Source organism: Terrapene carolina, unplaced genomic scaffold (genome assembly GCF_002925995.2).
Source record: "Terrapene carolina triunguis isolate 2854851 unplaced genomic scaffold, T_m_triunguis-2.0 Scaffold62, whole genome shotgun sequence".
Classification (NCBI taxonomy): Eukaryota; Metazoa; Chordata; order Testudines; family Emydidae; genus Terrapene; species Terrapene triunguis.
This window is the reverse complement of record NW_020664413.1, coordinates 19,269,936-19,293,556: the sequence shown is the minus strand read 5'-3', so window position 1 is coordinate 19,293,556 and position 23,621 is coordinate 19,269,936. Positions and strand designations below refer to the sequence as shown.

Below are 23,621 nucleotides of genomic sequence, written 5' to 3'. Positions count from 1 at the left end.
TCCTGGTCAATAAAAAAAGTGGAAAAAGTGTATTTGTTGGCATGAACAAAGACATTTCAATTCCTGTGATACCCAAATCCCTATTATTTTAGATTATTTATTTTTCTCTGAAGAATGCAGGGTTGTCCATTCATTCTGTTAGGATTCACTTAGCTGCTAACTGTGCACATCATACATCATCTAGCCATCAGAAGATGTTCTATTTTTTAACATCCTCATGTAACTGATTTTTTGAGGGGATTTACTAGTCTGTCCACATTAAGGAGCCACCTCCACAATGGGACCTCATTGTACTTCTGTCTGTTCTTCTTTTGAACCTATAGCAACCTGTTCCTTGCTGCATCACTTGATGCTTTTTGATCACAGTCATGTCAGCCAGAAGAATTGGAGAACGTCAAGCACTCATGGCTGACCTACCTTATTCAATTTTCCATTCAGATAAAATATCTCTCAGATCCATTCCATCCAAAGGTGGTCATGGACTTCCACTTGGATGAAATGATACATGTACCTATTTTATTTGCCTTTTATTTGCAAAGAACTAAACCTTTCTGAACTTTCCCAGGATTGTTTATAGCAATTGCTGAGAGAATGAAGGGTGCCCAATTTCAACCTTAAAACTATCTAAATAGATTTTGTGTTGTATTAAGGCCCATTATGATATAGCTAGTCTAGAACCCCCAGATCAGATTATGGTTCATTCTACTAGGGCTCGGACAGATAATGCAGCACCAGTTATAAACATCTGTAAGGTAGCCACTTGGAGGAGTTCATACTTTAATGAAGCAGTATTCCATCATGGAAGCATTGATATCAGATATTCTTTTTGGCAGAGCTGTATACAGTCTCTCTTTAGGTAGACTCTTAGCACTCACTTCCTTAGATAAGATCATTGCTTCTGAGTTACCAAGAGTGGAATGAATCTAGATCAATTGATAAAATTATCAACAAACACTGGAAGAAAGAAAAATTACTTACCTGTATCCTGTTTGTGTGTGTGTGTGTGTGTATATGTGTATATATATATATATATTCCATGACCTGTCTGCCTTCCACTTGGGTGAGGAATCCTACATTTTTGACAGGGTTACTGGCCTAGTGGATGGGGGTAAGCTGTAGGTGTGATATACCTTGAGTTTAGTAAGGCTTTTGACAAAGTCTCACATGATATTCTCACAAGCAAACTAGGGAAATGTAATCTAGATGAAATTACGATATGGTGGGTGCATAACTGATTTAAAAATCATGCTCAAAGAGTAGTTATCAGTGGTGCACTGTTGAGGAAGTATATAGTGAGGTCCCAAAGGGGTCTGTCCTCAGTCCAGTACTATTCAATATTTTCATTAACAACTTGGATAATGAAGTAGAGAGTATGCCTATACAGTTTACAGGTGACATGATGCTAGGAAGAAGTGCAAGCACTTTGGAGGACAGCTTAAAATTTAAAATTCTCTTGACAAATTAGAGAATTGGTCTGAAATCAACAAGATGAAATTCAATGAAGGCAAGTGCAAAGTACTATATTTGGGAAGGAAAAATGAAATACAAAGCTACAGGTAGGGTGACCAGATGTCCCGATTTTGTAGGACCAGATGTCCCGATTTTGGGGGTCTTTTTCTTATATAGGCTCCTATTATCCCCGACCACCGTCCCGATTTTTCACACTTGCTGTCTAGTCACCCTAGCTACAGGTGGTAGTAGTGCTGAAAAGGATTTGGGGGTTAAAGTGAATCATAAATAGAATATAAGTCAACAATGTAAAACAGCTGCAATAAAGGCTAATATTCTGCAGTGTATTAATAGGAATGTCATGTGTAAGACAGGAATTAATTGCGTGCTTTACTCAGCACTGGTGAGGCTTCAGTTGGAGTATTGTATCCAATTCTGAGTGCCACAGTTCAGGAAAGATGTGGACAAACTGAAGAGAGTCCAGAGGAGAGCACAAGAATGATAAAAGATTTAGAATATCTGACCAAGAGGAAAGGTTAAAAAAACCTGTGCACGTATAGTCTTGAGAAAAGAAGACTGAGGGGGGACCTGAAAACCGTCTTTAAATACACTACGGGCTGTTATAAAGAGAATGATGGTCAAGTGTTCTCCATGTCCACTGAAGGGAGGACAAGTAGTTTTCAACTGTTTCTGTAACAAGGGAATTTAAGTTAGCTATTTGGAATAACTTTCTAATTATGAGGATGTTTAAGCACTGGGATAGGCTTCCAACACGCGTTGTGGAATCCATGTCGTTGGAGATTTTTAAGAACAGGTCAGACAAACACCTATCAGAGATCATTTAGGTTTACTTGATCCAAGCCTGTGGACTAGACTAGATGATCTCTCGAGGTCCCTTCCAGCCCTACATTTCTGTGATTCTCTGACATTTGGATTCTGTGGAAGAGAAGGAACTGTGGAAGAGAAGGCAGTTAGGCCTCTCTGTTCTCTATTTCCTTGATAAAGAGTACAAGAGCACTCAGGGCAAATGTGCACCATAACTGGAAAAAAAATATATATATATATATACAGTCAATGTGAAGAACTCCATTTACTGTACAGGTGAGTAACTTTTCAAAGAAGCAGGTTTAAACGTAAAAGGATATAAACTTTTATATATTACGTGAGATTCAAATGAAAATTGTTTTCTTGAAATGAAAAAAACCCACTAAAATCAAAGATATTGATGTAAAATTTACATTTCTTTTTTAAATTTTTATAAAAATATCACATACATATATTTCAGTGTCTGAAATAACTCTGAAGGAGCAATTTCAAAATCCTTTGAGAGCAAGGGCCAATAGAAAAAAGAATCCAATTATTTGGGTTGCTGTTTTCAGCTAGGGTGACTAAATCTCTGTAAATGGTAAGAGGGTTTCTAGAACCATCCAGTTTTCATAAAATTGTTGAATGCCCCTGTGTAAAGGTTTGGAAGGTTGTGAACTATAAGGTTGGGAATGTTCAGGCATTAGGAAATAAAAATGTTCCATCCCTTTGTCCATATGAATAAAATCCGCTGTCCAAAACAAGATATAAGATTTAAAGTGATCTTGTCAAGTAATAAAGAACTTAATATTTTTTATTTGTAGTGTTGTAGCCATGTTGGGCCCAGTATATGAGAGAGAGACAATGTGGATAATATTTTTTATTGGACCAACTTCTGTTGGTGAAAGAGACAAGCGCTCTGTGGAATCCTCAGTCTTGTCTCTTTCACCAATAACATTTGGCCTAAGAAAAGATATTACCTCACCCACCTTGTGTCTCCTAATATTTGTTGAACATATCCATAGTAATGGTTGAAGCAGATTATCTTGCAGCCTACATCTACAGTTAAAGTTGGAAAAGTCTTTAATTGCCACAAATGTTATATACAATTAAAAAAGTCTACTATGTGCTTCAGATTTGCATGTTGATTTTAGATTCTGATGCAAAAGCATTTACAAGTGCTACTTCAGTGACCAGAACAAAGGCTTGAAGATAAGCTAAAATATTTGAATGATCACACTACACAATGTTTAAAAAGGCTCAGCTATTTCCAGGGATGGAGAAATAGAATGGCTCTCTATTACGTTGTTTTGATTATGTTTTAGTGCTATAGACTTAAATGGGTAGAATTTTGAAGCTTAGAGAAAATATGAGATATTAGGAGAGGGACTGTTCAGGGCACAGAAGAATAGCAGCATATTGTCTGCACAGCTTAAGCCCTACATGAAGAGATTCAGTGGTACATAGGTTGTTGTGCAGGCCCTCTAAACTGACTTGAGTTTCATCTATAGGGTTCAATTCTAGGCTGTGGCACTCCACAATCCTCGGGCTGGCTTGGGGCCATTTTAGCCACTAGCACAACTTAAAAGGACACAAATGGCTACTCTGTGTTGTCCTGGATACAAGGGCCCCAAAGTACCATTACTCCAAACAGGAGCACACTAGCTATGCCCTGTTCCCCTTTCATAGCTCTAATGTCCCCAACTCTAGGAATTGTGAAGGGGCAGTGTAGAGACAGCAACACCAGCTTTGTACTGCCAGGAGAATCCTGAGTTGGCTGTTTGTCAGCTTCGTCATCCTTTTGGCATGACATCTGTGGGTCTGAAGACCTGCAGCACAGTATGTCCAGCCAACCAAAAGCAAGTAGTGCAAGAAGACGTTTAAAAAAAATCCTGTGATGAGGAGATTTGTAGTCCAAATATGTTTTAGATATATTTGGTTAAGTCCCACAGAAGCATCCAAAGAATCACATCTTTTGAGGTCAACCCATCACTAGTCCATAAACTATTTTACTGGGATACTCAATTACTTCTGCCCTCAAAAGTCTTTCCTGATAATTTGCATATAATCCAGCAGGCTTAACTTGCTAAAAAGCTTCATACTCCGAATTTCAGCCAATTACATTATTTGGGAACTGCCTGATATTGCAAGGCACCTTACTTACCATTAGGGCATTTCCACCTCTTTGCAAAAAGTGTGTACTTTTATGCATGCATGCCTTGAAGTATTGGCATCACTGTCACAATGAAGAGGGATATGTCCCACTGTACTCTTGGGGGGGGGGGAAAGGGGGGCATTGCCAAGAAACAGCTATCCTGAGAGTGGAAAATCCTTGCCTTTTCAGTGTTCCATAATGATAGGAAATTTTAAAAAACAAGTTTATTCTAAAAGGAACATTTTTTGTGTGACGAGGAAGATTTCAACAAAACAAAACAAAAGGTACCTCCAAAAACTAAATAAAAAAAATGCCAGAATACAATCCAGTGGTGTTCCTAGTTCAGTCTGCAATTGCTGTTTGGGATTCCCCATTCTCCCCCTGTGACAGAAATTACATTCCATCATCTTTGTTAAATAAATCTACTTCTTAAGAAATATCAGACTTTTTTATTATTGTATCACTTTTTTCCACAGAGCTTCACTGTGGATCCTGTATTCTTCTCTTAAACATTTTGAAACATACACAAATCAGTTTGGTTGTTAATTTTTTTCTAAGTATTTAATTGATTAACTCAGGGGTTCTCAAACTGGGGGTCGGGCCCCTCAGGGGGTCATGAGGTTATTATATGCGGAGTCGCAATCTGTCAGCCATCACCGTAAACCCTGCTTTGCCACCCACATTTATAATGGTGTTAAATATATTAAAAAATGTTTTTAATTTATAAGGGGGGGGGGTCGCACTCAGAGGCTTGCTATGTGAAAGGGGTCACCAGTACAAAAGTTTGTATTAACTTTGTGCATCTTAATTCCTCTAGGTAGTACATAACACAGCTGTTCCCAATGCACTAGCTGTTGACTGGATTGGAAAGAATCTCTATTGGTCTGATGCAGAGAAAAGGATTATCGAAGTATCAAAACTCAATGGCTTATACCCCACTGTTCTTGTGAAAAAAAGGGTGAAGTTTCCTAGAGATCTATCTTTAGATCCTCAAGCTGGGTATGGAACAATAGTTTAATATAAAATCAGAACTAGATAATGAATTATCATTAAAGTCCTCAAATATATTTTTTCCCCAGTGCAAACCTATCATTATCTAGTTTTTCCTTATCAGGTTTATTGTATATCAGCAAGCTAAAATACACAAAAGATGTTAATTATGTCTTCATATGTTATAAAAAGCAATAGTCAGGGAGATTAATGCAGGTTATAGAAAAAATAATTTGTGTTGTGTCATAACACATCTTGATACAAGATAATTTGTGTGGTATTTGTGTGGATCATATGGTATTTGTGTCATGTTAAATATGAAATATTAAGCATGGTCACATTTTTATTTAAGGTATCCACTGCAGTGAGTTATATGACAGCTACTCTTTTCTACATTTGCTGTTATCCAAATTAATAGTGGGCAGTGAAATGCCACGTGTCTTTAAAAAACACTCTTCAGATTTCTTCTGCATACTAGTGCAAGGATGAAAAATGTTTAATAATGTTCCTGATTTAAATAGTTTTTGCCATTATTTTAATATGTGCAATATCGTGAATTTTTTTAATACAAACAGTAGTAGTTGACCTGAGTTGGCCTTTGGTGGCATTCAAAAATGGCACTTCTCGGGGTGTACTATTAGTTTCTCTATAATTTTAGCTCTCATGGAAAATGTACAAACAAAAAGAGTTTGTAAACAGATCCAGTGCTGCCTTGCTTGAACCTACAGAAGAGTCAGATCAAAACAATAGTTCTGAAAAGTAGGAACTGCCCCATCATTTAAATAACTTGTTATCCTGAAGCATACAGATAACAATTTAAATGTCAACATTGTTAAATATTTCATTGCATGTACATTCATCTACATTAGGTTTCTACATGCAGTTTGAATATCACCATTATTGTTTTCTTCCCAATCTAAATCTTTACTGAACCAGAGTCATAGGAATAATGGGCACTGACTAACTCACAGCTAGAGAGTTGTTTTTTTAAAAGTGCACTGTTGTGCAAACCTCTGTATTCGGACTGACTACTGTCTGTCAGAAATCACTGAACATTTGAGAATTGATTTACACCCAGATATCTTTGTAGTCGGCAAAATTACCGATTAAAAATCAATGAAGTAAATAATTTTGCTCACAATAAACACAACTTCATCAGATATTTGGTTGTAAGCTTTCCAGTGCTGAGGCTTTATTGTCATACCTATCTATAAAGCACCAACTCATTGCTGGCAATAACCTACTACTACTACTACTAATAGTAGTAGTAATAATAATAATTAATTAATAACTTCCCACTTTTCCCAGCTAATAGCAAAAGAAAATTTTAATTTCTAAGTGAGACATTGCAATGTACCAACAACTTGTTGGTGCTTCCTGTTTATGAGGTGATAACTGTAACCTCACAACATTTACCGCCTGGGTTTATTTAGCTTGGTGTACAGTTGTTGCCTCATAAACAGGAAGCACACTCAAGTCACCAATAAATATATGTATAAACAATAGCCACTAACAGATCAGTGTTAATATGGTTGAAAAAGTCATAAAAAGTCTGTTTGCTTGTTTCCCATAGCTCTTAAAATGGATGTTTACAGTATAGGTCATTTTTAACAGGAATATCACTTAGGGTTATTTGATAAAAATAATGACATGAAGTAACTGAACCCCTCCAGATAAATAAAATTTGCAAGTAGCATTGACTGCTTCATCTGAAATCATGGAATAAAGAAAGCTTGCTTTGTTTCCTTTTCAGATGTGAATTAAATATGTAATTCTCACTTTATCATGGAATATTAAGACATTTTTGCTTAAGAAGAATAAATAAAAATCTCATAGTGTCTTAGTGGAAATAAATTAATTATTCTTTTCTATCTTTATTTCCTAAGGCTTCAATAATCTCAAATGCCACTGACAGAAGAAAGCTAATGGGGTGGGGGCTATCAAAGGAGGAACAGCAGTATACTTTCCTTGAGGATGATCATGATGATACCACCTAGCTCTTACATAGTGATCCCAAACAGTTGTCTCTGTCCAAGTCTGCAGCATCAGCATTCATAGTTGGAGAGGGGCTTTTGCTGGGAGTGTTGGGTCCAGGAGGTGGCCAGTTTTCATAGCATTATCCCTCTTCAGACCTACTTGTATATAGTAGTGCAAGATAATGCTGATCCTGTTGGCAGTATGTTATGTTTCTTACCCATCCACTTTGGGTAAGAATGATTTAGCAGTGGTTGGTGAGTCCTTGTCAGCATGATGTGTAAGGAAAAGGGAACCCAATGGAGCAGTGTTGAGACACTGGTCTTCTTTACAAAAGCCCCAGTATTTTCAGGATCACCTGATTGATTTCCCTGTCTGTCTTTGGCCAAGCCCTATTCTCTTTCTCTGATGGTTCTAGCCCCAGACCCATCTACCAGAACAACCTGTAAAAAGTAAGTACGTTCAAACTTAGGTTCCTGACCCCAGCTCAGAGTTTTTGGCACTTAGAGGATGATTTGGATCAATAATTTCTGAGGGAGCAATGGCCACAATAGAAATTAATAACATAATAAATCTTTTTGAGGTGCTGGATATACAAAACCATCACCAAAATCATTCAGGTTATTTTTTGGTTGGTTGGGTTGTGGTGTGTGTGCTTTTCCCCCACATTTCAAGTTCATTGAGTTGTTATTGTGTGATCGAAATGGTATTAGATGAGTCCAGTTCATCCTTTCAGGTAACATGCTAAAAATCATGGTCCATCTATATAGCAGATATTAAAAATGTTACCACAGTTTTCATAAGAGAAGTTTTTCCACTGCAGTCTGTGGCCAAAATTCCCCATCCACCTTACATTGCTGTGCAGTGTGTTTTGGGTCAATGTTCTGTTTCCTTCTTTCGTAAGGTACCTGAAACTGCATTTCAGTAGCTTTCTTGTACATGTGGATTTTGCATCTGGACCTTTGAGTTGAAAGTTCCCATAGAAACATACCTGCTGCTATATTTTTAACACTTACTGTTTCCAGAAACAGGGACAAAAATGTAAAATTAAAAAATATTTTCTCCATTGAAAGAAATAATTCCAAACACATAGAACTGATTGAGGGGGAAAAAACAAGAAAAAACATATTCCCCAATTTCCCCTCCTGAAAATCTGAGATATTCTAGTAAGCTTTTTGGTTGATTTAAAAATTATTAAGAATTTTTGTGAAAATAGAATGCAATATTAATTAAGGTTTTCCCTAATGTAAAATTTGAAAAACATCACCCAGCTCTACTCATGGAGAGCTCTCTCCTTAATTATGCCAGATCAAACCTAGATACAACTGAGGAGGGGAATAAGGCAAAAAATATTTTATTAGGGTGCAAGCAAAACTGTTTTCCTTGGAATTGGGGATACCAGGGGCCAAATTGCCCTCGAGCACAAGTTAGCAATACCTGAGAGTTGCTCTGTCATGCACTGGCTTGTAAAGGTCACCTAGGAGACATTCCACCAATGAGGATCACAGGTGCACAGGGCACTCTTGCTGTTGCCCCCAAAATACCTCTTCCTCAGAGCCGCACAAAGGTTTTTGGTGCCTTTGGCAAAATCTGACACTGAAGCCCCTATCTTACCAGATTTTCTCAGTTTACTAGTAGAACAATGGTGTTTGTTTTATTTTCCCCCTAACTGATATTCATACAAATTAAGGTTGGGCTACAAGAATCTAGCTGGGTTATTCTTCCTCTCAAACATCATTACCTGTATTAAATATTCTGCAATCCAAATTCTGTCATCAATTTAATCTATACAGCCTCATTGTGTACAAATTCTGGTCTCAGTTACTTATGCGTTGGTCTTTAAAATCTGCTCTGAATTACACTAGTGTAACCTGGAATTTAATTACTGGTGCTACAGAATGAAGAATTTGCCCTTTTGTCTTCAAATGATGTCTTTTCTCTGTTACACCTGGGTAATCTCACTAGACTTCTGTGGGAATACAGGGACAACTGAGAGCATAAAGTGGCCTCCAGAATACCAGTGATGATGCAAGAGAAGGAAATAAGTCATCCTGGTAACATTTTCAAAAAAGAACCTAAATGATTTAGGAGCCTAAGGGCTTGTCTACATGGTGGGGTAATGCACCTTACAAGGGTGTAATGTCTGAAGTGGACTAAAGTGTTACACATTAATTTGTCTGTGTAGACCCTGCTGTTGTGTACTAAAGGTTCCCTAGCATGTATTCATTAAAACCCATTAGGGAAGCTTCAGTGCGCATGAGTGAGCTTTAGAAATTACACCCCCATAGTGTGCATTGCTGCTGTGTAGACAAGCCATTAGTTTCATCGACATTCAATGAGATGATGATATGTCTACACTTCGATCTGGGGGTGTGATTACCAACTTGAGGAAATGTACTCACTCTGGCTCTCATTGAGCTATCATGATAAAGTGAAGCTGCAGTAGGGTGAGTGGGGCTGGACACCTTGAGTATGTGCCAGTCTGAGATCATAGGCATGTACTTGAGGCGGCTAACTCTTCCTGCCACTTGCACTGCTGCTGCAGCTATGCTCTATTTTTAGAGCACTAGCTCAGTCAGAGCAAGGTGGGTATGTCTCTTCGATCTGGGAATCATCCCCCACCCCGGCTTGAAGCGTAGACATATCCTTACTCTCCTGAGGATTAGAGTTATAAAGAAATTTGGGCGCTCTCTCTGGCCCAATGTTTCTTTCATTTTCCACAGTGAAACAGGTTCATCATGGGTCCAGAGAGAGCGAGAGAGCAAGCATGAGAATGAATTTGTAGCCTGTTGGTTAGAGCGCTCACCTGGGACGTGGAAGACCCACTTTCTCTACTCCAATGACTTCTTAAAATTATTTATCAACAGTGGAACAGATTCAATAGGAGACCCTTTGGAAACCTCACATCAGAATATCCCATAGCCCAGTGGCTAGGGCTCTCACCTGGGAATGTCAGAGCCAAGTTCAGAATCGTAAATGCTTAGGGAACTTTTATTGCAAAAATTCAGGCACTGAGAGAGTTTAGGTGCAGCTGAGTGGCGGTTTTCTGAATTTCATGTTTTCTGAATCCCACTGGGGCCTGATTCTGGGATTTAGGCACCTAAAGTGTCAAACACCTAAGTCCTTTAGTGAATCTTGCTCTGAGTGCTGAAGTGCAATAATGTGGAAATGAAAAAGAATTATACATTTAGTAAATTTACTCTGAAAATCACTGAAGACCAGTAAATAGAGAATCCCATGCCTGTTTCGCAGTCACTCTTCAAAGTCGAACCAGACATTTACATCTCTATTTGTTTGGTGCTGGGTTTTCAGCATTGATTTCTTGAGATGTTTTAAGAAGGTTGTGCTGTAAAACCAAACTGTTTAAACATATGGAAGTCAAAAATACAAATCAATATATAGAAAGTAACTTTGATTATGTGCAAAAGAGATAGCACATAGGAAGAGAAAGACTACACTAGGTTTGGTGCTGTGTGATCTATTTATATCCACAGATGTGACAATAGAAAAAGAATTATAAACATAGTTCATCTTGTGGGAATGGATGAGAACACTTATCCTTGTATAGAGAGGATGTTTTTGTCTGTGTGTGAAAGACAGAGAAGTGGAGGAGGAGGAATTTAGTGTTACATCACAACTTGTCTAACTTCTAATTAGAGAAGGAAGAAGAGGATTCTCTGTGTCTCTCTTTCACATGCCAACAAAAAAGGGCTCTGAGCAAGGATAGCTTTTCTCATCCATCCCAACAAGCTTGGTTATGCTTGTAGCTCATTTTTTTCCTGTAATTTAATGATAATGTACTCCACTAATTTCCTAGCAGGCAATGTTCCCATAATTTTCACTTGTGACCATGTGTATCACTACCCACAACATGCTTACTTCCCAAAAGCCTTGGGGACAGGATACCTGAGCCCATTTCAGTCTCTTATGGAAGAGCCCACCGTACCCAAGTTAATATAGGTGTATTAATACTAACAGATGAGCCAGATAAACTGAAATAATCAACCTTTCCTGCTTTCCCCCAAATCATTCTTAGATAATGACCCATCTAATAATCCAGATGTAAAGGTCAGGTGTTTGCTGCCTACAGAAGAGAAGTACAGCTATATATGCCATGAGGTTGAAATAAGTAAACAATACACTAGACCCCCTGTACTCAAGTCCCCATTTCAGAGTCCACAATCTTATAACTACATTTTTTTCTAACCTCTATGTGGGTCAATAGCTCATGAAAGATAAATTATATTAGTACACCAACAAAACATCTCCTTACAAACATTTTTAAATGTAACACATGCCAGGCATCTTAGCTGAGTATTCGCAATCAACTGAAAAAGAAAGGAAAAACAAAATCCCCACCCAATGTGATATTCCCTCATTCTCAGCCAATTTAGAAACATACATTCCTCCATCAATACTCTCACCTCTTTTAATCTTGGCAAGTGTGCCATCCTTGCCATATTTTGTAGTTTGCCCATTATGAAAGAATGTCATTTTCATCATAATGCTGTGATCAGTGAAATTAGTGTATAAAATATAAAAAATTGGCATGGTAATACAGTATTATAATATTTTACCTACCTGAAATTCTTTTAACAATAACATTATTGCAGGACCTGAGATTTTAGCTTAGTAAAATCATGATGATACTTCAGAATTTAAGGGTGGCAATCCTAAATCAATCTAGACATATATATCCCATTTTGAGCTTTTCCTTTAATGGTTTAAGTACAGATGCAAAACTGCATCAATATCTCTAACATGGCGACTCATACACCTAAATACTATACTTCAAGCTATGAAGTTGTAAAATTTTCTTAGAAAAAAAACCCTCTCAAATGAGCTAACTTGGAGCATGAAAGCACTATAGAATAATTTCTGGATAGTACTTAAAACCAACCAAAAAAAATTAAAACATTAGCTGCTATGTGTTAGTGCCTTTCCAGCTGTAAATAAAACAGTTACTGATTTTGTTTTCCTAGATATTTGTACTGGATTGATTGCTGTGAGTATCCTCACATTGGCCGTGTTGGTATGGATGGCACCAATCAAACTGTTGTCATAGAAACACAGATCTCCAGACCTATGGCTCTTACAATAGATTATGTCAACAGTAGACTCTACTGGGCTGATGAAAATCATATTGAGTTTGCTGACATGGATGGATTTCATAGACATAAAGGTTGGTCAAACAGCTGTAAAACATTCAATTTTTGACATTTCTTATTTTTAATTAAAGGTGTGTTATATTAATTGGGAAAAAAACTTTTGTATTTTAAATGTGAAGAATATTGTGCATTGCAAGATGACAAAGCTACATATTTTGCTTTTTTGTAAGTATTTTAAGAAGCAGAATGAGAATTTGTTTGCATCATTAAGCAGAATACTAAAGGATACTTCCTGATAAGAAAACAGTATTCTTCCCCCTTCTGTATTAACCAAATTTAGACAAGATCAAAAAGGTACATTTCTATTTCTGTATTTCTTCATTATTTCCTCTGTTTTTGCCAACACATATATTTTGCTAGACTACTCCTCATGAACACTGAATTTGTTGTAGATGTTGGTTGCCAACATGAATCCTGCAGGGCAAAATCCCTACTCCTGCCAATCTTCTGTATTTCTTCCAGGGCTTATAAAAGCCTCTTTGGCATTCTTTTAATACATGCAAATGTGCAGCAATTCATATCTGTGAAAAATGCCTTTTATCAAAAGAAAGCAAAAATTCTAAATAGGGACTGAGTTTTCTTAATAGTCCAAATACATTATTCAATAGTAAGATTTTTTTTCTTGGTTGAACTAAGCAGTAGTTTTTTAATGTGTTTTATTTATTAGCATAGAAATGTTACCCTCAAAGCTGCTGTTGTCACAAATGGTTTGCTGCCTTTTGGTATACATAATTACATAGCCTCTAGGAAGAAAATTATTAAGGAGAGGCAGTATTTTTCCGTTGTTAAAGATAACATTTAGTTTCTATAATAAAGCCTGATTCTGCCCGAACTTTACTCTAAAATCTTCAAATATGAAATACTGGCCTAAAAAAGTGATAGGTTAGCTCTAGAGCTCAGTGTGACAGACTGAATGTGTCTATTAATAAAATAATATTTAATAACGAAGAGAGTTGAGGGGTGAAAATAAGCTTTAGCAAAACTCCACCCAGTCATGTAAAACTACTTTCCTCAATGAGTAATGGATATGGCCAATCAGAAAGTACTATACTTGCCAGGCACAACTAAGAGTCGCTGAACAACATTCTTTTGGATATAGGTTGTTAAGCTTTTGAGAGGCAGCTATCAAAGACAGTTGAATCCTCTATTGGCCACGTGTCCGGCCTTGCCTTGGCAAAGCCTTAGAGAAAGCAATAAGTGTAAAACTCCGTTGTATGTATAGGTAACTGGGGAAACCTAGATGATGGGAGTTGGCTCCTGGAAGTGGCTACCCTAGATGATGGGAGATGGGTTCAGATAGGCCATACCCAAAATGAGAAGTAGAGGGGATGGAAAACTTAGAAGATTGCAAAGGGAGGGCTCTCTCTCTCCCCCTTGGAACAGTGTGGAGGTTAGAAGTCTGACACTAGGGTCAGAGCATAAAAGTACTTTTTGGAACATTCAAGCATTTCTTTCCTTTCTGTAACTTAAACTGAGATTGCCTTGTCTAGTTTATCTTATGTAAAGTGTAAATTTAGGTATGTTACGCAAACCATTTATTTTTCTCTTTTTATCCATTTTCTCTCTGTGTTTCTAAATATGCGGTTGTGTGTGCGGAAAGTTCACCCCAAGGAGAAAAGGCACCTGTTATCCTTGAAAGAGGGACAGGAGACAAAAGAGGTTTTGGAACATAACTCCTGCAGTTTTATCTTGGTTAATAAGGCATGGGCAAAAGGAGCCTGTGCTACATGACCAATGTTGCATAGGCTGTGGGGGTCAAAGACCCAAGGAGATGCCAGCAGGACCAAGGAAGAGATGAGAGTTGGTGGTGGGATCAAGTAACACTGAGAGTAGAATTTTTTTTCCAAAATTAAAGAAAATAGAAGATTTTTGCACTCTGGTGAGCATGTCCATATTTAGGTTGTCATAATTCAATAATCTCTTCATCTTTTTTTGTCACTTTATAGTGAAAAAAATGATGATGAGGAGAAAGATAAAACTTAGGAAATGAGATCAAGCACAGAGGGTCAAAGATTAGTTCATTAAATTCTTACTTTAAAATTTTTATTAACATTTTAAATAAAATTGTCAAGGTAGCACATCATCTCTTATAGACTTTAAATGAGGAGCCAGATGATTGCCAGAGACGTTTGTTTTTATTTTAAAAAATGAATAAGTCTGTAGCTTAGTGGAGTTTTATAGCTCTTTATGAAGATAGGCCTCAAAGTGTAAATAAATCATGTGGGGTGCTTGTCAGTAGTAATTAGAGTGTTTCCATCAGAATTTAGGTTAATCATACTTGATAATTATAAATTAGGAAACATTTAAAAAGAGATGTTCACCAATGAACAAAAATCTTCTGGGTTTTTGTTTGTTTGTTTGTTTGTTTTTGCAAGATTCTGTCCTGAGAAAGGAAAGTGCAGAGAATAAAAATTAAGTTTAGTGACTTTAGTTGAGATGGGGAATGCCACCCTGATCAATTGCCTATCCAGTCCCTTCTGGCATGCTCCCCTGCTACTTCTGGCAGATCTTCCTAAAGGACACACCTCTTTATGACCACCTCACATCTCCAAGAGGTCTGGGAGATGGGCTGGGAATAAGATGGAGCTTGGGAAGTCCATTGTTGAAGAGAGTATTAGATGCAGAACTGAGGGTTGCAAAGACGTGCAGAAGGGGAACATGGGCAAAACACAGCAAGGCCAGTAGAGAAGGGAAGTATGGGACTGAGAGCACTTCATCCTTCCAGCAGATGTCAAATGAATTGGTAGGTTTCACACTCACCAGTCCTCCCAACATGGCTAAATTGCCATGATGGAAGGCTTACAGCACTGCTTTGGTGTGTTGAAGATAAAGCCTCCCCAAGCTTGTGGAAGGGAGTAAGTTGGCCTCCAAAGCACATGCATAGATTTGGGGGTATTGGTGTTATCCTACAAGCATCATAGAGTTTGTCTGAGAATCCAGAATTCCTAATACCTACAGAGGGGTTGGAAAGGATCAAGTGAGAGAGCTACCTAAGGTTTCTTGGGAGGTTATGAACCCTAGTGGACACTCACTCATATTCATGTTCTAAGGTCCACATGAGTTGAGTTCCCCATCTGTGGATCATAGGAGATCTGCAGAAAAGAGAGAGAGAGGAATATCCCTAAAGTGCTATCTGCAAAATTATTTTACTCTCACCATTCTCTCTGAGCTCTTCCTGCAGAACTCAAGTCTCTGGGAAAGATTCCCCTTTCTTGAGTACCTTCCACATTTCTTGAGGATGTTGGAAAATGCATATAAGAAAGTTTTCTGAAACTAATGGGGGGTATGGCTTTTGGTGGACCTGGACACTTATACTCTTATAACACTGAACAGTTAACTGTGATTTATACTTTTCTGTGTAAAGATCTAAAAACTCTAAGATCTGAGAACTTAAAACTGAATTTCTGCTAAACAAATTATGATTTTATAATTCAAGGAGTAGTGAGGTTTTGTAAATCCCTGATTTGTTTATTTTTCATTGGATACCCAAAGAGTTGGTGAATTTGTTCTTTTATTATTTTCCTTTAGCAACTTAATTTAAAAATTGGAAAATAGTTAATTTAATTTTAAAATTGGAAATTAGTAGAAAACTTTAATTCAGTAAATATTAATGTGTGTTTTCTAATACCACTTTTATGAGGCAAGATAGAAAAGTGGGGTCTTTTTTGCGGGGGGGGGGAGGAGTTCTCTCACACAGAGAAGGAATCCTCTGGTCTGGGATCTAGCTAGTGGATTAAATGGTGCCCACAGAGGTCGGAGAAGGAACTAAAACTGCTTTGGCACCCAGACTGTTCCTTCTAAGTAAACTTTGGAACTGTTTTATCACCATAGCACACGGTCTTTCAGCAGCTTTTCTCGTGGCCGACCCGTGGGTTTTCACAACAATTCTCCCACATTATCACTTCTTCAGCCATTCCTATTCCTTTCCTCTCTTCCTGATGGCAATCCAAAAATAGAACTGTGCCATAGGATGTAGGGGAGGCAGCCTCTCTAGTGCTCAGGGCTGGATTAAGGAATAAGCACTGTAGGTCTGTGACTAGGGCCCCAGCTCCTAGAATGACTAGATTCCACTAGAATCTAAACTTTCATTTAAAAAGAAAAAAAATGTGAGATTTTAGGCCTCATGGTTATGAATAAAAGCTTCTACATGTGTATTCTCATATACAATGTAGTAATAATTGCCTGAGTCTGCAGACAGCCTGAAACAACAGGTGTGAACTCACCCATGCCTTTCAGTGTTAATTTCAAAACTTGTTGTTGCATGGGGCCCTACCAGCACCACCTTAGCAGAAGATATTGTGTGCAGCAGGCCCAGTCAGTGCAATACTGCGTGGACCTTCGCTGTCACCCCACATTGCCAGTGAAAGAAGAAAGACCTTTTCTTGACACCCTTGCTACTCCCAAGAGGAAGAGTGCTCCATACTGCTGCTGCCTCTTCCCCTCTGGGGTGGGAGGGTTTCCTCAGCATCACCATGGTGTGGGCTCAGGGCCACAGGCAGACCCTGTGGTGTGATATTCTTAGAGCTCTGGCTTACTTTAATCCATCCCTGGCTGCTTTTGACTGACAGAATTTGAATCTTGTGAGCTTGGTCTTTAAACCCAGTTTACTCTTCTTTTAAACTTCTAGCCATGGGTTGTAACAACTTTCCAACAGATAAAACACTGTCATCTCTCTTGCAGATCTTAGAAACTGTCTAGGAGAGGGGAATATCTGCTGCTTTCCTCTCCTGCAGAGTTCCTGATCTTTGCAGGTGAGAAATATCAGTGACTGCCCCCTCTTGTGTACATTATGGTTGGTAGGAGAGAAGTTGTAGTGAGAATTTTGACACACCACGTACGCTAGGGATCTTGGAGAGCTTAGGAGAACTTCATGTCAATGGAGGCAATACTAACTTTACACAGCTACTTAAAGTTTAATGGTTGATTATATAAGCTATATTAGAGTCTAGCAAATGTAAAGCTGTAGCACTCCCAAGTTTTATGCATATTAAATCATTGAGCATTCATTAGAGCATTAATCTGGCTAAGCACTAAGACAGTTTATTTATACCAGCTTTAAATATTTAGGAATTTAGCAAAGTAATCATTTGGGTTCCTGTTCCATTGGCCACCTGGCTATGTCAAATAGGTCTTCCGAATCTTTAGGCCTAAAACTCCCTTATTTCTGAGCAGGGGATGAAATATTAAATTTAAAAGGTGTTCATAGTTTAGTTCCTGTAATTTCAAAACTGCTAATTATAGAAGCTTGTAATTACAGGAAGAAATATTCTGGGTTTGTTTTCATTACCTCAGTTTTACATCAGTATAATGCCATCAATCCATTGAATTTCACTGGTGACTTTTACATCTATCAGAGTTCAAATTCTGGTCCTCTTGTCCCTGCTAAACTTAAGCACAAGCATTTGCAGATGAAAATCTTACTTTATGGGAAAAGTTAGGGAAGTATGAAAATAGGGTTTATAATGGCAACCCGAGCACAACCATAGTTACAAAATTGTAACAAATTCCTCCATAATATATTGTGTCTGTCTCTCTCTGCGTGTAAGAGTATCTAGATCTATCAATCAATCAACCAATTATAGGGAAATCTGGTAAAGTGGCATATAGATGAAGTTGCCCAACGGGGAGGGGGGAAGAGATGGGGGTAGGAACCAGGGTGGGAATAGATAAGAGCAAAGGGGGCTGAGCAGTTATATACACAGAAGGAGAGGGAGATAGAAGTCAGGGTAATGGCTGGATAGAAGCTGGGTGAGGGTGGTTGGGGGGGGTAGGAGCAGGGTTGGATAGGAGAGAGGAGGGGACAGGAGCTGGGGAATGAGGCAAGATAGGAGAAGAGAGAGAGAGAATAGCTTGGGGAACAAGGACAGAAGGATCCTGGGGCATGCTTATCTACAGATCCTGGACTTGAATCCAGGAGTTCTGAGTACCTATGTTCCTTGGCTGTCAGCAAATAGCAAAAACCAATTGACAAAGTATATGTCTCTTCTCCCTCACTAGTGTCTTGTCCACACAGAGGATAATAACTTGCTATTGCTATCAGTTGCTCCGTTAGTTCTAGCGGTGGAGGTCAGTTCTGGGACTTAAACCCTACTAGTAACCCACGTTGGTGTCAGTATGATGCCTTATGAAGGATTTTGTTTTCTTTAAAATTTTTCTTTTTTAAACATCACACGCAAACTACATTAAAAGAACAGTAAAGATGCAAAGTCAAGCATTCCAAAGTTAGGAAATGTTAGAATTAAGGTTGTCCCAACAACCTTAATTCCACCCCTTGGTACATATGTGTTAGGATAATCTTTAATTACAGAATCATGAACTATTCTTTTCAGCAAGAACCTGCCTGCTTCATACAGGGCACAAGATATACTATACTCTAGAAGTGAATCAGGGTTGTATAATGAATAAGACTGTTGTCTATAGGAACCTCTACCCTGTTTGTTGCAGGAGTGTAGTGAATGAGGCAGAGGATTACAGGAAAAGAAAGGGTGGTCTGTTTGTTAAGTAAGTTGAATGCCACCATGGATAACTGGATCACTGCCTCTGCCATGGAGTTCCTATGATGCTAGACAAGTCACTTACACTAAAATGTTCACAGGTGGCCAATAACTGCATGTTTCTCATTTTCTGGATATCTAACATGAGACACCTGGTGCCAGATTGGAAGAAGTGCTGAGCACTCACAACTATAACTGAAGTCAGTAGGAACTGAGCTTTGAATATATAAAGTGCTATAAAAAGCCCAGTTAAATGTTTCAAGCTGTGTGCCAAAATCCAGTGGACACTTTTGACAGTTTTGGCCTTAACTTTCTGTGTTTAGTTCCCCACTTGTAAAATGAGGATAATAATACCTTGTAATGTCTCAAGGGTGTTGTGAAGATAACTTCATTAATGTTTGTTAAGCAATCGGAAATGAATGCACAAAAGGAATTAGGCGCCCAAGTCCCAGTTTTAGGAGCTTAATTCCCAGTTTTGGGACCACTGCAATGCACAAAGCTTGGATTGAAGCCTGTAGGTGCCTAAACTCATTCAGTGCCTCTGGTTTTGCAGTAAAAGGTACCTGTGTTTCTACATCTGTGCTTGCACACTGCTGCCTCCCTCCCCACTCATCTCCCCCGCTAAGTCCCAGAGTGATTCACAAACCAGGTGAAGACAAGTTGCATGTGGGGCCTGACCTGAAGGAATAGTCTGAGCATGCTTACTGGATTGGGCCCCTCATGCGAGTTCATACAGAACAGGCGAGAGAGAAACAACTTCCCTCATAACAGTACTCACTTGGGATGTGGGAGACCTCCAATTTAAGTCCTTCCTATACCTGAGGAGAGTAGGGATTTGAACAGTGCCAAAGGCCTATCATTAATTTATTCTTTTTTAGTGCAAGGTTTGGATGATGTGTGTTAAATAATGCCAGAGGAGAGACCACATATTGAATAAGGAGAATGAAAAGAAATACTGAATAACTCATTTACTCAATAAGGCAGGTTCCTATGGAAAAAGTAGAAAGAAAGAAATGTAGATCTGGAAATTACTTCAGGATGTCGTCTAGTCCACCCTCCAGCCCCCAACACCGAGGTAGGATTAGAGATACCTAGACCACCCCTGACAGTTATTTGTCTAATCTGAATTTTAAAACCTCCAATGATGGGGATTCCACAACCTCCCTTATAGTTAGAAAGGTTTTAGTAATATAGAACCTAAATACCATATGGATAGATATAGATATATAGATATGGCATGGGATCATGTAACTATAGACTCTATCATAATGCATACACAAACAGGGTCTGGATAAAGTTATATGTTCTAGCATTTCCTAACTTATGAGTGCTTGACTTTGAAACCTTAATGTTATTTTAGCATAGTTTCTTTAATTTTATATATACTCACTCACACATTTTCCATACAGTTAAAACTAATTGAAATCTGCTGCATAGACTCTTTTTTAAAGTTATGTAGTAATTATACTAAATTGTTATTGGGTATCATATCCGTTATGATCAGAAGCCTAGGTTAATAGTTTAGGTCACTCTTAATGGAGCTATTGTGGCTTCAGAATATTCAACCAACAATTACTCCTCCTCCCAAGCTAATTTGCATGCTGCAATCTTATTACTTTAATTGAGTTACTGTCAAGGCTATATAAATGTGTCAAGCGTTCAAACTGGTACATTACATGACCAACACCAGTCACTCTTAAAAGTTACATAGCTGTATGCTAACTAATTAAGGGCCAGATTCAACATTATATTCCAGTTGGTTTCTGCTGATTCAGGCTACTTTGTTCTTCACTGGCACAGTACTTGAATATGGCCTTAAAAATTACTTTAAAAAAAATGATATGAACTATCTTCAGTCCATTAAAGATATCACAGATTAGCATTCTTTTGTACCATTTTCATGCATAATTTTTTTAATAATTCTAAAGCGAAACAAGAAATTCCCATACAAAACCTATTTAAGCTATAGTTAAGGTTGAAAGGAGGTAACATAAGTGTAAACACCCTATGATAACCATACATTTAGGAATAAATCATTAAATGTAGATTTAATTTTAAATAATTTTTAAAGACAGATTCATTTTTTCATTTCCTCCTCTTTTGGTGTTGCTCTAGGTTAGTTTATCTACTTTAGGTGCCATAACTGCATTTCTATACCTTAACATGTTTAGAGGGTTGGTTTTTTTTTTTTTTTTTTTTTTAATTTCATTTTCTCTCTGAATTTCTTGATTTATAGTGCTTGTTTGGGGGAAAAATGACAATTTTTTCTATTTTTTTAATGTTTACATTACTGAGATGTAATCTCAATCTTAATCTCATTTTAACAAAGTTTTTTGTCTAGGAATATATTTTACTGGGTAATTCAAATCTCAATTCCCAAATGGGAGTGTGTTTTTTATAGGTATTAAAATTATTAAATAGAAACACTTTAATTGCAACCCTTTTCAAGTTTCAAGTTACATTCCAAAATGCTAATTTCAGTCTTCAATATTAGTTAACACATATATACACATACTTATTTAGGAATCAAGGTTTCAGTTGCTGGGATTAAACAATTTGTTATGCTCATTAAGCAGGATTTGGGTTTTTTATTTTTAAGATAAGATTTTAAATTTAGTAAAAGTAATATAGATTAATCTATAAAATATTTATCACTGAAAGTCTCTAGCCTAACAAAATCAATAATAAAACGTTCTACAACACTCTTATAAATAAAATGTAGTTGGACTACATCAATAAGTATTTTTTTTTCTTTTTATTATTACAATCTAGCCTTTCCCCAGTCTACTTTACAGCCATACACTTGGTTCATAAACATAAGTGAATGAAAATATCTATAAAAACAATTTACATTTAGTTACTTTAAATGAAATTATATATGATAATATTGAGGTTTGAAATTATCATTTTGGAAGATGAATCATCAAAAGGGTTTGTTATTAAATGTCTCTTGTAGTACAAGAATTGCAGAGAAAGTCAGTGTTAGAGTTGCAGAAAGGAATATGCCATATAACAAACTGAATTCTCAAACTTTCTGTTATCAGTTTAAACTTGCTTTATGTAATAAAACCATAAATTTCACATTAACCTTATACACCAAAATACTGCTGTTTAGCAGAAACTACTCTCAAGCCGTTGGTGGACATATTATTGATTTAAAATTCTACTAATTCTTTTAACAGCCGTTTCTCAATATTTAAATTCCAGACAGTAATTAATTAGGATCAGACTTTATCTGTCTCTCTATTTCATCAGGGGCTTAGAGGTGTCTAGTACCAGCTCATTGTATAGGACCAATGTACATGGGGAAAGGAGGCTGCATCCCATAAGAGATATAATAAAAAAAATGCACTCCATGTATACAGTAGGTACTCTTGGGGCACATCTTCACTACCCGCTGAATCGGCGGGTAGCAATCGATCTATTGGGGATCGACTTATCGCGTCTAGTGAAGACGCGATAAAATCGATCCCCGATGGCTCTTCTGTCGACTCCGGAAATCCACCATGGCAAGAGGCGGAAGAGGAGTCGACAGCGGCGCGGCAGCGGTCGACTCGCCGCCGTCCTCTCAGCCAGATAAGTCGACCTAAAATACGCCACTTCAGCTACGCTATTCACGTAGGTGAAGTTGCGTATCTTAGGTCGACCCCCCCCCGTAGTGTAGACCTAGCCTTGGTCTCTGGGTTAGTCAGCACCATGTTGCCACGTACGCTGGGCTATACTTTATTGACACAACCTAAATCTTAATAGCTACCCAAGAGGCACATATTTTACGGTATCAGCTGTCACTAGCACTGCTGTAGTTAAGGGATTTTCACATTTCCCACTATATGGAATTATGCCTCAGCCTTCAGAACAGAAATAGGTGGAACTTTTATACAAGATCATGCCTAAGCATGTGTTTTGTTTTATTTTAAACAATTCTGTTTAAATTCCATGATATTTAATGTTATTAAATTATGTAAAATAGACACCAAAATGTTATATGGTTTCAGATAGCTTTTGCACTTCTATAAATCCCCAAATAGCAAGAGAAGAAAAGTTTGCAAATTTATATTACATAATATGTAGCTAAAGAGTAAATATTGGAAAGATGGGGTTATTAATAGAAAGGAGGTGAGGGGAAACCTACTTCACCTTACCATTAATTTTTAATAATAGTTTTAAGTAGGCATATACACTGCATGTATGGATTACAATATGTAAATTTAACATGTAGATAAAAATGGATACACATTTGTGAGTGAAGTTCATCAGGTTCTGTGATCTGTACAGTTCAGAAAAGAATCCAAAGCTTTAAATGTGTATTCATATTTTGACCCAACTTCTGAACAAACACAAGAGCCCTCCTATCCAAGCCTGTGTAATCGTTCCTCCCTCTTCAGTGTAGATTCATGCAAACCTACTTCCTTTCTCTCCTCCCAGTCTGCCAGCTATGGTTTGATCTCTCTTTCTGTTCAGTCATTTAGCCATCCTTTGCTTTCCCTCCTAGTTTGTTCAGCCCTTCTTACTGCATGCTCCACTCTGCCCACACCTTTCTTTCTTTCTTTCTTTCTTTCTTTCTTTCTTTCTTTCTTTCTTTCTTTC

General features: G+C 37.6%; 1 protein-coding gene across 1 annotated transcript in view; it reads left to right on the top strand.

The window, feature by feature from the left end:
• The window catches only part of LRP1B (LDL receptor related protein 1B), a 1,279,381-nt gene that overhangs the window by 1,077,834 nt on the left and 177,926 nt on the right, over positions 1-23,621 (top strand). Inside the window, exons 60-61 of the mRNA XM_026647738.1 lie at positions 5,226-5,407; positions 12,355-12,554. Of these exons, the coding sequence (XP_026503523.1) occupies positions 5,226-5,407; positions 12,355-12,554 (382 nt within the window). The remainder of the gene's footprint in view (positions 1-5,225; positions 5,408-12,354; positions 12,555-23,621) is intronic.